We start from the raw sequence: 17758 nt of genomic DNA on the forward strand, positions 1-17758 counted from the left end.
AGGACAGGGGGAATGAATGAGAGAAAGAGGGGGAGAGAAAGAAAGAAAACCAAAGGGGAGAAGAGACGGTGAGAAGGGGGGGGAAGAGAGAGAGAAAAAAAAAAAAAAGAACTCCTGGGTCACCTGTATGGAGAAAAAAAACAAACAAACAAAAAAAACAAACAGAGGAGACAGCAAACAACAAAGAGCAACATAATAATAGAGAAAACAAAGCACCATCACAATAAACTAGCTAGTCATAGATATCAATATTTACTAAATAATAAACGATATTGTGCAGCACGCAAGATAGACAGCGCACAGTGTGCTTTGAGGCAGCAGCCAAGAAAGCTTTAGTCCGCGTCTGTGAATACCCATGTGTGCATACCTGTGTGGATCAGCATGCTTGCATTCCAAAGGTTTCTCCATGTAATGATCTGCTAGGGAGTGTGGGGGGGCCACAGCCCTGTCCTCCAGGGTGTGAAGCAGGTATGGAGGAGATCAAAACTCCAGACATCCAGAGGCCCCCAGAACACAAGAGACCATGGAAGACCAACAGAGGGGCAGCCGCGCCACTGTTCCAGTAAGAGCTGAGGAGAGTCCCAGATGAGGGCTCGCCCAGCAGCCGCGGAGCAGAAGTCAGGGGGAGTTGCAGTGACGCGCCCGTGAGCTCCGCCGGCCCCCAGCTGTGCCTGAGTGACCGAGCCCCAGGCCGAGAGGCCGGGGGCACCCCACCTCCAAAGGGGCCCGAGCGAGCCCCAGGCCCCAGGCCCCGACAAGCGGCCGCCAAGGAGTGAGCCGGTGTGTACCCGGACGCCCACCCCCAGACACAAAGAACCACCAACACACCGACACCTGAGGGAGTCCACCACCGGCAGGGGAAGTGGTGGTGGGTGGAGATAGGCCTCCAAACCTTGGAGAGCCTGAGGTGTCCCCAGAGAGGTGGCGTCTGATACCCAACCTGACATATAGACACAGACATACAGGCACACACAGACACAACCATCCATTCCCACCCTCATGCTCTCATATGCACTCACTCCACACTCAACCAACGTGGAGACAGACATAAAGAGACGCTGTACACACAATCACACTCCCCAAGCGTACTCTACAAACCGGGTCTAGGTACCCTTGCCCCTGGAGGGGGGAATTGCACCCAGACCCAGGTGGTGTTACCCTTTTCCCTGCGGTGGGGAGAGGCAGACCACCCCGACTCCGCAGCAGCAGGGAGGCCCCACACCCCAGACCGCAGTCGGACGGCCAACTCCTCCTACTAGCCCTCCCGCTCCAGCAGGCCGCAGAGAATGGGGGTGGGAGAAGACTCCAAACCTCCCTCCACCCGCTCATTGTAGTGTTGATGCATATGTGTTCTAAGGTGCAATTAAAACCCAGGAGGGCATGGAGCTACCTGCCAGAGAGCAGCAGGTAAGCGCATAGTCCCTCCTGCTAGCCCTCAATGACTAAGTGTATTTAAAATTGAGAGGTGGGCAACGACGTCAGGGGTGAGGTATACACCCTGATGGTGATTTGGACTCCGTGATTGTGCCCACCCCCAAGATCCTATATGTATGTGTAATGAGAGTGTGAATAATGTGAATGTCTAAGTTGTGGGATAAAATTGAGGCAGAGGCAGCCAGAAGGGGACAGGGAGGGGGGGGGGGGGGGGGGGGGTAGCCTCCTCTGCACCCTGGTGACATACCCCCACTCCAAGGCCCTGCATGTGTGGGTGGTTGTGGAGGAGCGGGAAGAGGGAGGCAGCTGGAGATGGGGAGACAATACAGTGTCACACATACACGGATAACAAATTGTGTTTATCGTGACAAGTGGAATCACACACAACATAAATACTGTTACATTTATATAACTCTATTATAAACAGCTAGTAAATACTGTGTATTGCACACAGGGATGGCCTGAAACAATAATTCAAAATGGGAATGTGGCTCCATCCCAGGCCGTTCTGTTAATCCAAACCAACAGCCAGGCTGTATCAGAGTTTCCTATTATGACTATTGTGGCCACAGTCCATATAGAAATTTAGAAGACAAGAACAAGAGTGACATTAGTCATTTATTAACAAATACATTACCACTGCACTATTACAGCTGGGATAAGTCCCTATGATGGATGGGTGGATGGATATCTAAGGGAGCCAGAGTCACTATACATAACCACATTGACTTAACATTAAAATTTTGTTATCTGTATACAGTAAGACTCTTCACTGCATACTGGGATGAAAATTGTGCCACTTCCATATCAGGTTACCTAAACATAAAGCTTCCAAAGTGTGCTATAGCCATGGATTTACCCTCAAAACCTCACCATTCAAAGCACATACAAATGTACAAGGCCAGGCACAAACAAAACAGCGTAGGCCCCAGTCACACAGGCCAGGACACTGATTAGCAACCATCTGGAAACCACTAGTTGCAAGGGAAAAATGCATATTCCCCAGTCAGTGGTGAGTGGTTGTTGAGGTTTGCTGTCAGTCACTGTGCAATCAATACCAAAGCCCCAGTCCCTGAGGCCTAGAGACCAGTTGGTGATCCTTTGGCAACCAGGACTCCTGCTTGTAGGAGAAAATTGTGTATTCCACAACCACTTGGCAAGTAGTTGCAGGAGGTTGCTGGCAGTTGCTAACTGTTGCAGCCCCTTGTGATTACTTCAACCACTAGTAGAAAAAGTGCAACAATTGTTTGCAGACAATCCAGCAATTTATGGGAGACATGGCACTCCGGCCTTTCCAGAACAATAAGGTGGATTTTTGTGCAGTTCCCGCATTGCCACAAGCCCCTCCTGTCCAGCTCCAACCACTCACCAACTGGTCAGAGAATACATATTTTTCCCTACCTGTCCAGGCCTGTGTCCCTCAGATTTTACTCTTAAACAAAGAAATACAACGATATCACAGAGTTTGAAATAAATACATTTATGTCAAGTGTCATAGAAAAACATGAAAGAGCTCTATCTCTTTAAATCATTGCACATTACACTGCGTCCTCTGCCTTGCAGAGAAAAAAGAGGTGTCCTTGTGGGTTGTGTAGTTTTCTGTCACGTGCTGTTGAGTAATCCCAAAGGTCAACAGAGCAGAAATGCTCCTCAGGCCACCAGAAAACATCTGGTACAGCTGTAAACATTGTTTGGATGACTGCTATGAAGCTATAACCGATGTTTATACAACTTGTTTTAAACTTGTTTTAAAGAGAGTTTAAGTGTGGTGATGTACAGTGGGGCAAAAAAGTATTTAGTCAGCCACCGATTGTGCAAGTTCCCCCACTTAAAATGATGACAGAGGTCAGTAATTTGCACCAGAGGTACACTTCAACTGTGAGAGACAGAATGTGAAAAAAAAATCCATGAATCCACATGGTAGGATTTGTAAAGAATTTATTCGTAAATCAGGGTGGAAAATAAGTATTTGGTCAATAACAAAAATACAACTCAATACTTTGTAAAATAACCTTTGTTGGCAATAACAGAGGTCAAACGTTTACTATAGGTCTTTACCAGGTTTGCACACACAGTAGCTGGTATTTTGGCCCATTCCTCCATGCAGATCTTCTCGAGAGCAGTGATGTTTTGGGGCTGTCGCCGAGCAACACGGACTTTCAACTCCCGCCACAGATTTTCTATGGGGTTGAGGTCTGGAGACTGGCTAGGCCACTCCAGGACTTTCAAATGCTTCTTACGGAGCCACTCCTTTGTTGCCCGGGCGGTGTGTTTTGGATCATTGTCATGTTGGAAGACCCAGCCTCGTTTCATCTTCAAAGTTCTCACTGATGGAAGGAAGTTTTGGCTCAAAATCTCACGATACATGGCCCCATTCATTCTGTCCTTAACACGGATCAGTCGTCCTGTCCCCTTGGCAGAAAAACAGCCCCATAGCATGATGTTTCCACCCCCATGCTTCACAGTAGGTATGGTGTTCTTGGGATGCAACTCAGTATTCTTCGTCCTCCAAACACGACGAGTTGAGTTTATACCAAAAAGTTCTACTTTGGTTTCATCTGACCACATGACATTCTCCCAATCCTCTGCTGTATCATCCATGTGCTCTCTGGCAAACTTCAGACGGGCCTGGACATGCACTGGCTTCAGCAGCGGAACACGTCTGGCACTGCGGGATTTGATTCCCTGCCGTTGTAGTGTGTTACTGATGGTGACCTTTGTTACTTTGGTCCCAGCTCTCTGCAGGTCATTCACCAGGTCCCCCCGTGTGGTTCTGGGATCTTTGCTCACCGTTTTCATGATCATTTTGACCCCACGGGATGAGATCTTGCGTGGAGCCCCAGATCGAGGGAGATTATCAGTGGTCTTGTATGTCTTCCATTTTCTGATGATTACTCCCACAGTTGATTTTTTCACACCAAGCTGCTTGTCTATTGTAGATTCACTCTTCCCAGTCTGGTGCAGGTCTACAATACTTTTCCTGGTGTCCTTCGAAAGCTCTTTGGTCTTGGCCATGGCGGAGTTTGGAGTCTGACTGTTTGAGGCTGTGTACAGGTGTCTTTTATACAGATGATGAGTTCAAACAGGTGCCATTCATACAGGTAACGAGTGGGGGACAGAAAAGCCTCTTACAGAAGACGTTACAGGTCTGTGAGAGCCAGAGATTTTCCTTGTTTGAGGTGACCAAATACTTATTTTCCACCCTAATTTACGAATAAATTGTTTACAAATCCTACCATGTGAATTCATGGATTTTTTTTTCACATTCTGTCTCTCACAGTTGAAGTGTACCTCTGGTGCAAATTACTGACCTCTGTCATCATTTTAAGTGGGGGAATTTGCACAATCGGTGGCTGACTAAATACTTTTTTGCCCCACTGTAAATCACAAGACTATGAAGTCACAGTTTAGATTTGTTTTCACCTGCTGGTTGTTCAGGTTTAGGCACTAATCGCTTTGGTTTAAGAGTAAGACTGACTATCCATCCATCCATCCATCCATCCATCCATCCATCCATCCATCCATCCATCCATCCATCCATCGATGGATAGATAGATGATTTAAGTAGCTATTTACTGAAGCTTGATTAATATCGATTTCGTCTCAGGGCACAACCCCTCTTTTGTACCCCGAGGTTTGAATTGCTTTACCGTTTCTGGATGTGAGTTTTTAAAGTGTTTTCTTGCTGGTTTTGAGGCCATTCCAGTGCTCTATGTTTTTGATTCATTTTGGGATGTCCTCTTTTTGATTACTTATCATTCTTATGATATTTTATCAAGTCTCTTGCTGTTTTCACATTTCAGTTTCTAGTAATAAGTTGAAGGTTGTGGATTAACCCTTGTCTGTTATTCTAAGTCATATTTTCCTCCACACTTCCCATGTTTCCCAATTTCCACGTGCCTCCCTCTGACTTGTTTCAAAGACTCAGAAAACGTGTTTTCTTTTGTTTTGCATGTTAGTTTTGCTTCCTGCCTGTCTCCCCTAATTGTCCTGATTGTCTTCATTTCTTCTGTTGGCCTGTCCCTCTGTATATAAATATTTGTCTTTGTCACAGTGGCTGCAGTACTTTCCTGTCTGCAGCTGAGCACCCTGCATACCATGTTGTTATGCCGTATGTTAGGATGCTCTCTATGGTGGCTCTGTAAAATGTCACCAGCAGCCTCTCCTCCAGGTTGTTCCTCCTGAGCACTCTCAGAAAGTGGAGACGCTGCTGGGCCTTTTTAACCACTGCTGTAGTATTTGCAGTCCAGGAGAGGTCATCAGATATCTGCACGCCCAGAAACCTCATGGAGTGTACCCTCTCCACACAGCTCCCGTGAATGTAAAGTGGGGCCGGGTCTGCTCTGCCCTTCCTGAAGTCCAAGATAAGTTCTTTAGTTTTCGTGGTGTTCAGTTGGAGGTTGTTAACTGAACACCACTCAGTCAGTCTGTTGACCTCATCTCTGTAGTCCGACTCATCCCCCCTTGAGATGAGTCCAACCACTGTGGTGTCATCCGCGAACTTTATGATGGTGTTTGAGAGATGGGTAGGGGAGCAGTCGGATGTGTAGAGCGTAAACAGGAGGGGACTCAAAACACATCCTTGTGGAGACCCGGTGCTGAGTGTGATGGTGCTGGACCGGTGGGGGCCGAGTCTGACAGACTGTGGTCTATTTGTCAGGAAGTCCTTGATCCAGAGGCAGATGGGGGTGGAGAGTCCCAGGTGAGACAGTTTCTGGACCAGGATCTCCGGGATGATATGATTGAATGCTGAGCTGAAGTCCAGAAAGAGCATTCTCACATAGCTTCCTCGGTGCTCCAGGTGACTCAGCGCAGTGTGGAGCGCTATGGTGATAGCGTCCTCGGTGGAACGATTTGTCCTGTAGGCAAATTGGTGGGGGTCCAGAGTGGGAGGCAGACTGGCCCTGATGTGCTGACAGACCAGTCTCTCAAAGCACTTCATCACTACAGGCGTAAGTGCAACAGGCCTGTAGTCATTTGGGCTGGCCACAGCTGTCTTCTTGGCGATGGGGATGATGGTGGAGGTTTTGAGGCAGGGCGGGACGGTGTTTGATGACAAGGAAAGGTTGAAGATTTTAGTGAAGACTCCGGTCAGTTCGTCAGCACATGCTCTGAGAACCTTTCCATGTATTCCATCAGGACCTGCCGCCTTCCTGGGATTCACTGACCTTAGAACACACCTCACTTGGTGCTCCCTAAGTGTTAGTGTGCCAGTGCTGGGGGCGGGTGGAAGTGGTGTGGCAGCTGAGGGCTTGGTCGTCTCAAAGCGGGCGAAGAAACGGTTTAGATCCTCAGCCAGTGAGGCATCAGTCCTAGATGTTGCCTGGTTATTGCTTCTGTAGTTGGTAATGTGATTGATCCCCTGCCACATTTTTCTGGGGTCGTTGTCAGCAAAGTGATCTTCAATCCTCCTCCTATAGGCAGCCTTAGCTTTCCTGATGCCTCTACTCAGGTCTGCCCTGGCCGCCCTATACGCAGCCCTGTCCCCTGACTTGAAGGCAGTGTTGCGGCTTTTTAGGAGGGATTGCACTTCGCTATTCATCCAGGGTTTTTGATTTGGAAACACCCTGACCCTTTTGTTGACGGTGACATTGTCAACACAGTTCCTGATGTACGAGAGTACAGTGTCCGTGTACTCCTGGAGGTTGTGGCTGGAGAATAAATCCCATACAGTTGTTGAGAAGCAGTCCTGCAGTTGAGAAAGGGCTCCTTCAGGCCAGGTTTTTATTGTCTTTGTCTGGGGCTTTGTTTTTCTCAGCAGGGGGGTGTAGGTGGGGGTGAGGGACATGCAGAGGTGGTCAGATCCAGCCAGGTGGGGGAGGGGTGTCGCTCTGAAAGCATGCCTGATGTTTGAATAGACATGGTCCAAAGTGTGTTCTCCTCTCGTAGCAAAGTCCACAAACTGGACAAATTTAGGAAGCACAGTCTTTAGGCACGCTTTGTTAAAGTCGCCGGCGACAATAAAAACCCCATCGGGGTGGGCAAGCTGTTGTTTGTTAATGGTGTTGAGCAAGAGGCTGAGAGCCGTGCTAACGTTAGCATCCGGCGGTATATAAACAGCTATCACAATAACTACTGTAAATTCCCTCGGGATGTAAAAAGGTCTGCACGAGACTGCCAGAACCTCCAAATCAGGAGAACAGTGTGTGTGAATGATCCTGCTGTTACAACACCACTCGTTATGCACGTAAACACATAGCCCCCCTCCTCTGCTTTTACCTGAGTTGCTGTTTCTGTCATGCCGGTGTAGCGTGCGGCCTGCTAACTCGACTGCAGCGTCGGGAATCAGCGGGTGAAGCCACGTCTCCGTAATAAGAATAATGCTGCAGTTACGTGCAAAGCTTGTGTTGGCTATCTGTAGCTCCAATTCGTCAAGTTTGTGGGTGATGGATCTGGCGTTCGATAGGAAAAGGCTCGGAAGTGCTGGCCGGTGTGGATGTTTGCGTAGCCTAGCGTCTGAGCCCGACCGGCATCCCCTCTTCTGCTTTCTTTCCCTCCGTCGCCTTCTACGCTTGCTGGGCGGGCAGACCATCCACGGTGACCCTGGCGGTCTCGCTATCTCCACCAGGATGTTGTGTGTTCGCTGATAGTCGCCAGAAACAGACAAACTATATTTAAAACCTAGGTCAATTAGGTTCTGGCGACTGTAAGAGATGGCGGCGTTGCAAACATTCAAAAATATCCACATTAAAAGTAAAAATGAGCACCAAACTGGAGAGCTAAGAGCCGCTGCACCCGTGCGCGCCGCCATCTTGGCATTAGTCTCTGATTTGATGAGTAAGAGCCACCATGTTGCTTCCTGTTGAAAGCGTGTTCTTCCTCACTACTGTCACTAAGGGCTGTTCTGATACTCTGTAATATTGTACCGTCTTTAATTTACTATACAATAGTCCCTTGAGCTGATGGTTGTTGACACCTCGTGCTACATAAATAAACCTAAAATGAATTTGAACTTGATAGTTATGTTGAAGTTATCTGGGCGCTGTTCCAGATCTTTCTGTCTCACTTTAACCTCCAGAGATAAACCACAAGCGCACATTCACACACAGACATGGACAGTTGGCTTAATTGTGATCCTGTCCAGAGCTTCAGGTGTAGCTTTTTGCTTTTTAGTAAAGCTTTTCTTCGTGTCCTGTGGGAGAGATGAAGGTTTTCCATCTGGAAAACATTCTGTTGAAGCCAGACGACACCACTGGCACTGAGCTCACACCGACTGCAGCGACATTCATAGCATACAGGTGACAAAACGACGGCCTTCATCCTTGTCTGGACGTCTCAGCGTTAAACCCGCGGTTTTAAGTTTGTATTAGTCCATCCTTCTTCTGGGTTTTCATTGGCTTCTGTATACATTGCTTAGTCAGTATTTAGTTTTCTGTTAATAATACTATTTGTTAACCTTGTGTGTATGAGCCTTGTTATTTGTGACTTCAGTTCTTAGCTTTAGTTTCTGATGACTTTAGGTTTATATTTAGTGACATTACCAGTGTTTCCATTCAGTTCCTTCTAACAGTCTCATCTTTGTCTTCATGTGTTTCAAAGTAGCTTTGTGTTTCCTAGTTCTGTGGTTTCTAGTATTTCTTGAAAGTCTCCTGCCTTCAATCTCTTTTTTTGGACTTTTGGATTCAACACCATCAACAGTTGAGCCTATGTTCACTTCTGTCTCCTGCATCCTGCATTTGGGCTCCAAGCAATCCACAATCCTGTGTGTGACAGCAGTCCACGGCACACAGACTTTTATACAACTTAACCTGAGGAGTCGCTCTCTTCAGGCGTGTGGAAAAAATGTTAGTTTAACTCACATCCACACTGGTTTCACTTATCCATGCTAATGATTTCTTTTTAGAAAATTAGGGTTCTTGTCTTGAGTGCAATCACAGAAAAGGATCAATTATTTCCTTCAGACTTGGTTGTTTCCAGTTTTCAGTTGCAGTTAGATTTAGGCTTGGTTAGATTTGGGAAACAAAACTTCTTGAACTGGTTTTCCCAACGGGCTTTAGAAAGCTTGTGCACCACAGTGGCTTTCCGATAGAAGGAATTGGAGACAATGAAACCTCTCCTTTGACCATTCCTTCTTCTTGAGTTAAAACAACATGAATGATCAGTTGCAGGGACGACCTTGGAGCACTGACATTTTCATGATGTTGTTGGAACAACACCAACACGGTGATATCATTTCATATTTAATGTGGTGGCTCTGAGAGCCCAGTGACAGGGGAAGAAGAAAAACAACAGTTCTGTGATATAGATTTGTTTTATGACTTTTTCTTCTGTTTGTAATTTATGTGCCTTAAATATTGCATAATGCTTTGTGCCTCAGACAAAGAGAGAATCTTACATATGAAACATCTCACTGGTGGAGCTAATAAATGACCCAGACTATTGTCTGTAAGAAATCAGAAGCCAAATATGTGTGGAAACAGAGTTTTAATCTGAGCAACGAGGTGTAATTTATAAGCTCATCGTGCATTTTTCTTTTTGGAATTAAAAAATAACTTCTGACCAGAGGAGTCTGTGCACTGATTTCCTCTTAAAATGCAGCAATTAGATGGAAAAATAACACAAATATAGTAAAAAAATAAAAGCCTTAAAATTGAGTTATGTTCAGCAATCAACACAAAGCTGCCAGGGTTCAAAACAGACTTTGAGATGAGAAACATTTCACTGCTCAAAGTCTGCATCATGGTTTCACTTTGTCAAAGAGCATGCATCCTGTTTCTGTCATGAAAGTGAAGAACGCTCATCTTTGCGACCAAAGACATTATTCACACAGAACAACTTCTCCAACTTTATTTATCTGCCAGATTAAAAACGAGGGAATGGCAACATAATTATGATTTGTATCATATGCAGCTTACTGAGAATTCATTACTGTCTGGTGATATAACTGTACTTAGGTCCATCATAAAGACTCAGTCCTGATTTTAAGATGTGAGTAAGCTGTATGTCATTAGCTGTTGAAATAGTTTTCATACCTTTATGAAACCTTTATTACTTGGTAGTGTTTTGTGAGTGCAGTTGAGAGCCTTGTCTTTGATCAATGCTTTTTTATTTAAATACATCATTTAGAAATTATTTTTAAAAGCAAACAACTAATTGAGCTAACTGAGATTTAACAGGAATATTTTTAGCCTAAAATGAACAGGGCAGGGGTCTCTGTCCTGCAGTTTTGATTTAACTTCCTAGAACCTGTTGTCCACATTTGTGGACATCACATTTTGGGTTGTCTAGACCAAAATACTAAATTTTGCTCTACAAAGGCCTGATGTCCACTTACAAGGACATTATACAGCCACTGTTCTATTGAATTTTAAAGGAATATCCTTATATGTGCATCTCATTTTTGTCAGAAACAAAAATCAGGGAAAACAAATGTGGCAATTCTTTGTTTTTACATTCATCAGGTCCCAATTTGCCCAAATATCAAAGAGAAATTAAAAATGCATGCCATGAAAGAGTTGGGGTCTTAGGAGATTAAAACTCTACAGGAGCAGAAGTCCTGTAGATTTAATCTGTAACCATGGCCATGAAGATACCCAGCCTTAAGTTCAGCATTGTTTTAATCCTCCAGTGTCAGACAGGACGCAGAAATGGAGAGTGAATGAGCCAGAGTTTATGGATGGAGACGATGCATTTGGACATAGAAGGCAGTGCGGCTGCAGCAGACCAGAGCCAGCAGGTCATCAGCTCCCAGCCAGAAGGCCTGAGAATCGTGCTGAGGAATGAGACACCGATGCCAGGCTGCGACCGTCTGTGTATGCTCAGATATTTGTCTCTGTGTGCGAATATTTACAGTGGACAGACAGGGACCGAAACTCTAAAAGTAGAAACGCCACAATGGAAAAAGTCTCACGCGTTCATATATTTTATCTGCGTCACCTCAAAGCCTGCAGAACAGTTTCACTAAAATGTAAATATTGAACATTACAAAGACATTTAAGCTCTATTTTAGGAGTCATTAGACTGAAGTACATTATCACAATAGTTCAAATATGAATGACCATCGATTATCAAGATGATCCAAATAAGTTAGTGAACAAACTTTATCAGAATGATGGAAAATCTCTGGACTACAGATTGAAAAAATTTGGGGGGAGGACGTGATAGATCATTAGGCGGTGAATGTTGTGTGAAAAACAACAAGCGAGTATGTAAGAAAAATGAAAGATAAGAAATAAGAGGAAATGGAAAGAGTGAGTGATTGCCAAAGATAAAAGAGACAAATTGATAAAAAAAAATTTAAAAAGAAGAACAGAGAGAACATGAAAGTCTCCAAAAATGGAAATCGTGAAAAATACAAATGTTTCAAAATGACAACTTCCACTTACGTCCCGTACTTCAGGAAATCCATCTATGTGAGGACTTTAGACCTTAAAGAGGAGACATTTTCTCTGTTTTGCCTGAAACCCCGTCCTCCGGGTGCTGTTAGCCACATTTCCTGCATAACTAGCATGTTTTGTCAGTGATTTATGTTTGTCTTACCTACATACTGGGTTTGTAGACCCAGTGTATGTCACAGTACTTCAATAAACACACCAACACACCAAAACAGGACATGGAGTTGTTTAATGGCATCAGGTAAAAACTACAACTGACTGGCTTGTAGACCTGATCAAGACAACCTGCTGAAGTTCAAACCGAGCATGACAATGGAGAAGGAAGGTGAATTAAGTGACTTTGGCTGTAACATGGATGTTGGTGCCAGATGGGCTGGTCGTCTATTTCAGAAGCTGCTGATCTAATGGGATTTTCCCACACAACCATCTCTGTGGACCTTTTTCTCATAAAGGAGAAAATATCCAGTGAGTGAAAGTTTTCTGGGCAAAGATGATGCATTCATGTCAGAGGTCAGAGAAGAAAGGCCCGACTTCTTTGTGCTGATCGGACGGCAACAGTTACAGTCAAGATATGCAGAAAAGCATCTCTGAAGACAGATTAATCCAACAGATTGAACCTTGAAGCAGCAGCAGAGGAGCACATCGGGTACCACTCCTCTCAGCTAAGAACGGGAAGCTGAGGTTAGAATTTACACAGGTTCAGAGAAATTGTACAATTGTAAGGCAGTCCAGGCATCTGATTTGGATGCGTCCTGGGTGCCACTTCCAGGAAGAGAGAAAGGAGCTGCTGGATATATAAATATATCTCAGCTGACTTGGGAATGCCTGAGTGAGGGAGTTCTGGGTTTCTCTACTGTCAGTGGTAGAAGATGGATGGATGGATGAATGGATGGATGGAGAAGGGTGTCCACCCTCAGCATTGTGAAGCGATGTTAACCTAAAGAGGTCAGTGAGTATATTTTATATAGGCTAGATGTAGATGTGCAATGTGTATATCTGGTTAATTGCCAGATGGTGTGTCAGAGGTGGAGAATGTTGTTTATACATGATGAGATAGCAACGAACGCCAGGCACTGACAAACCCACACATTGCGAGCAGCATTAATGCTCTGCGGGTGTGTGTTGGCCAGAGTCAGAGGAGAGGTTTGAACTGTTTTGAGAAGGAACAGATCCTCATTCTTATCTGGACCCTCCCCTTATTGTGAAAGAGCATCTCCACTCTGGACAAAGAAGCAGTGGGCAGAATGAGTTCCGTGTTTCATCAGTGTATCATCACCGCTTCGTGGTGTGGGAAAAATTTCCTGGACAGTTATTTCTCACACCACGATTTTCCTCCTCTGTGATCAGACTGTATTTATAAAAGGAAATACCCTTGTGCAAGTTATGAAATCCTCAGTGGCCGTTTATCCTTTTTCGGTCGAACTATTTTGGGATTTTACAGGGGACTAGAGAGTTCTTCTTTACTTATTCACTATAAAACTCAAAACATCAGAATCACAAGTACAATAAAAGTCAATATCTGTCCCTGCAGTTACAGCCTACATACGTGTACTGGACCTCTATGCGTACCTTTATGTGGACCAAAGGAGTAAAAGGTGCATATTTGTACAACTTCTTCTAAATTTAGAGGTGCCTAGAAAAGAAAGCAATAGATTCATGGCAGAAGAATAGGACACACATTTATTTTAATTAATTTTACTCAGCAGTCATTAAGGCAAAGAATGTCGTTAAAATCTACATGAACATTTGAGGTGCTCACAGGATCCACTGTTACACTCAGGATGGGGACCCAGCTGTGCTTCACAATCGATGTGACAGCAGCTCCATTATTTATGATTCGATAAGCAGGAAAATAATAATAATTCTGTTTTGTGTATGTCTGCAGCTGGTCTTCTACAAGGCGGTGCAGATTCTGTCCAATCTGGGCCACAGCCTGTCAATCATCACTCTGCTAACCAGCACCATCATCATCTGTTTGTTCAGGTAAAAACACTCACTGACCACAGCTCACAGAAGCACTGTTTCAGTTTAATTCATGGTGACCAGAATTACAAGTCATCTCAAGGCACTGTATCGTTAGCTTCATAGCATAATTGCCTAAGTCATTTGACTAAGTCAATGACTTAGGCACTTATGCTATGAAGCTAACGGTATACTATAAAGACAAACAACACTGACAGAACATTAGTGACCACATAGTCAGAGAAAAAAAATCCCCATAACAGGGACAAAAGCACATGTTCAGAGACCACAGCGCTGTCACCACTTGTTTGATGAATGGGAAAGTGGAGGAAAGAGAAGCATAAAGGAAGCTGTGGAGTCACAGACAACCAGGAAGTGCAAATATTGAGCTGTGTAGAGTTTCGTCTGATGCAGTAAAAGTAGAAATAAAAACTATGAAAGCACCTCATTACACACAAAACTTTATTATTGTCCAAAATTCAAAAGTAAAATGCTTCTGCTGCAGATGTTTAAGATGAACTCAGTTTAAGTGTTCTCATATAAATATGTAATAATATTAAATATTTAATAAAACAGCTATTAAAAAGCTACTGTTAAAAAACATCTCCTGTAACTACAAAAACTGCAACTCTTTTACTTTACACGTGATTATTCTGATAATTACTTGCTAATATTTGTTCTTTTTCCATCTAAAGTACAGATCTTATCTGATCCTAGAACACTGAAAGCAGAGCCGCAGACGACTTGTCTAGTGTCCTGATCACCCATCAAAGACGAGACATAATCCCCAATATGCATGTTCAAACAACCAGAAAAAGCAGCTGTGCTCTCAGTTTGCCCAGCTGCAGGCGCTGATGACAGGACACAAACACACCCATTAATTTGACTCTCAGTCAAGCAGACTAAAGCAGATCAATCCTACTTTAAGATACTTTAGTCCAATTTGATTTTAATCAATGTCTATTTTTAGATTTCACTGGACAAGCATTGATTGCCTTGCTTGTCCTGATGGTGCCATTAACTTCATCAAGGCATTTACTCAGGGCATAACATGTTCCATCACAGTAACCCTGCACAATAGTATTTTTACCTCTTCGTAAAGTCGCCCTGAGAGGTCAAATGGACACCAGCAAATTAAAAAATGCTGCAAAAGCACACAAAACACAACTAAAGCTGAATGAAGCAAAATGGAAGTAGGAAAAAAAAGCTAAAACTAAGAAGCAACTGATAGTATTGGATGCTTCTCTTGGCGGTCAAAGGGTGCATTAGAGGGGCTTTTATTCTTCGCCTCAGGAAGAAAGCGTGTGTTAGGCAGACTTGCTGAAACAAGCGAACGGTTGGAGAGGCACAGAGAGGACAGAGAACACAAACGCAGTGGTGGCATCTAAGGACATGCTGTGGAAGAGTGGAGACAGGAGAAGTTGTCGCTGCTTCGTGGAAAGTCCCACAGCTGCCTGAGCCTGTGGCAGCATAACTAAGAGATAATTCATGGTCACCCGACCCAGCTTTAACTATAACTAACTATAACTAGAAGCTAAAACTTCTACAAATTGTTGCCTTTGGATGTCATGATTTATAATGTTGTGTGCACATGGACGGATTCAAATTTTCTTACTTACCTAAAAGACAAAGTAAAAGTAACAAAGACAAGGGCGATGCTTTTGAGCTTAACAAGGACACTGCTGGAAACATCCACAGGGGTGATGGTGGAACAACCTAAAATAAACATCTCTTATATGTAAATGAGGCTTCTTATGAAGGACAAACAAAGGTGCCTCACACTTTTTCTATTAATACAATAACCCTGAAAAGTCTGCAGAAACTGTCTTTCTCTTTTTAAACATAAAAATATGGTGACGAATGTAAAAAAAACCCATGAAACTTCCCTTATGTAATTTTGAAATAGGTTTGTAAAGTTAATGATAATGACTAATCTAACATCTCAGTTTAAATTCCCTGAAACACTGAAAGTTGGTATGTGAAGAAATCAGAAACAGATGATTTTGTCTTCAGTTTTACATCATAGCTCCAGATTTCTATTCTTAGACGCTGCCAGAGTGACTTTGCACGATTCGTAGTCTCATGCTGGGCCCTCGTGCAGCCCCTCAGGTCATCTTTTTAAAGAAAACAAATACAGGGTTTGGAGAGCACGTTTCTTTAGAAAACTCACATTTACTACACCAGCAGACTGCAATCAGAGTTTGGGGTCATGGCTCTGACCTCTTCAGTCTTCTCACATATGTTGAATGAATCATTTTTGTTCTTCTAAAGTGCGGAAATCCTGAAAAAAACGTGAGGTGTAAAGTCAGGCAGGGTCCAGCGCTGAAGGCAAAGTTATCAGTCTTGTTGTGCAAATATCCTGAAAAGTCAAGATAATTTGAACAAATGATGTATTCAGAATCGGGTTATATAACACATTTTTATTTATATACTCTTAACACTTCCGAACATACGGAGCATGATAACAGTTTGTAGAGATGTGCGAAGCTCAGTCTGGATGGACTCCAGCTGCTCACTCGGCCGCTATCAACATGTTTAGATACCGCATCCTTCAGTCAATTCACACCCAGACACTCTGTAAACACACTTCTCTATGTTTGCGTGTGTGTGCGTGTTTACAGGAGACTCCACTGCATGAGGAACTACATCCATCTGAACTTGTTCGTGTCGTTCATCCTGCGCGCCGTCGCAGTGCTCGTCAAAGACACCCTGCTCTTCTCGTATGGTGAAACCACAGACTGCAGCCAACAGCCCTCGCTGGTAGCCTTTCACGCATGAAAACACACACACATTTTTTACTTCACCGTTAAACACATTTACTATATGTACAAAAACCTTTAGATGAACCTTAATTAAAGTAGAAACAGGAGGAGTCTGTATTGGTGATACCAACGTTCACCTTTAAAAAACTTTCTGGGCTCTTCCAAGCATCTTGGAGATGAGCACTTTATGAGGCCATCTGTTGCAGGACTCTTGTAGCTGAACTGAATGTTTGGTTTTTTATGACTCTGGCTAAATGTTTGGACTCTTTGTCATGCAGAAGCATGAATTTGGAACCAGTTAGACGCCTTCCTGATGTTGTTTTTGTGTGTGTGTGATGGATAAGAATCTAATCTATCTAAATGTTTTGCACGGCACTGAGGGTCCTTAGGCAGATGGCTATAAATGACCTCAGAGTGAAGCATTGGAAACCATTCACATAAAGAAGCAGCTTTAGTTTAGAAAACTGTGGGTGGCTTGCAAAGTTTACCTCTATATCTGCATTTTTTCCAACATGTCCACACATGCTGAAGAGAGTTTTCAAATTTGCATTTCTAGCACCGTTAATCCAGGAGTCATGGGTTGGATATACAGTCCTGTGCAAAAGACATCACTCATTTCTTCTTCCAAAAAGCCAGACTTGTAATTTATAAAGTGGTCTTGAGCAATAGTTCTCCAGCTTTGAATGTTCTACCATGTGGATCACCGTTCATGGAGCGGTTAAAAACAAATGTCTTTCAGTTCTGAGAAAAGTAAATTAGTAAATTCATTGGAAACAAGCGCAGATTTTTTTAATACACTGGCTCAACTGCACATTTACACAAAACATTTGAGAAATCTTTTCACAGTGTAAAAACAGTCACCCTAATGCCAGTCATCAAGGTTCACAATGAAGTTGGTGATTCTTCTAATTCTTTGTGAAAATGTATTTCTTTGTGGTCAAATTATAATATTACATACAGAACGTTACTATGCAAACTATAGAATGGATGTAACAAAGCATGTTGCTGTGTGTGTGTGTGTGTGTGTGTGTGTGTGTGTGTGTGTGTGTGTGTGTGTGTGTGTGTGTGTGTGTGTGTGTGTGTGTGTGTGTGTGTGTGTGTGCGTGTGTGTAGGTGGGCTGTAAGGCCAGCCTGATCTTCTTCCAGTACTTCATCTTAGCTAACTTCTTCTGGCTGCTGGTTGAAGGTCTTTACCTTCACACGCTGCTGCTCGTCCTCCCCACCTACTCCTTCCGCCTCTCCATCTACATGCTCATCGGCTGGGGT

The 17758-nt window shown here is 43.8% G+C and overlaps 1 protein-coding gene across 2 annotated transcripts in view; it reads left to right on the forward strand.

The window, feature by feature from the left end:
* Positions 1 to 17758, forward strand: part of LOC308385452 (vasoactive intestinal polypeptide receptor 2-like) — a 51660-nt gene that overhangs the window by 23331 nt on the left and 10571 nt on the right. For both annotated transcript variants that reach the window (XM_080864360.1, XM_080864361.1), the window contains exons 5-7: positions 13654 to 13751; positions 16352 to 16490; positions 17606 to 17756. In XM_080864360.1, coding sequence (XP_080720486.1) covers positions 13654 to 13751; positions 16352 to 16490; positions 17606 to 17756 — 388 coding nt within the window. The remainder of the gene's footprint in view (positions 1 to 13653; positions 13752 to 16351; positions 16491 to 17605; positions 17757 to 17758) is intronic.

This window comes from Rhamphochromis sp. 'chilingali' (assembly GCF_963969265.1).
Source record: "Rhamphochromis sp. 'chilingali' genome assembly, chromosome: 18".
NCBI classification, from domain to species: Eukaryota; Metazoa; Chordata; class Actinopteri; order Cichliformes; family Cichlidae; genus Rhamphochromis; species Rhamphochromis sp. 'chilingali'.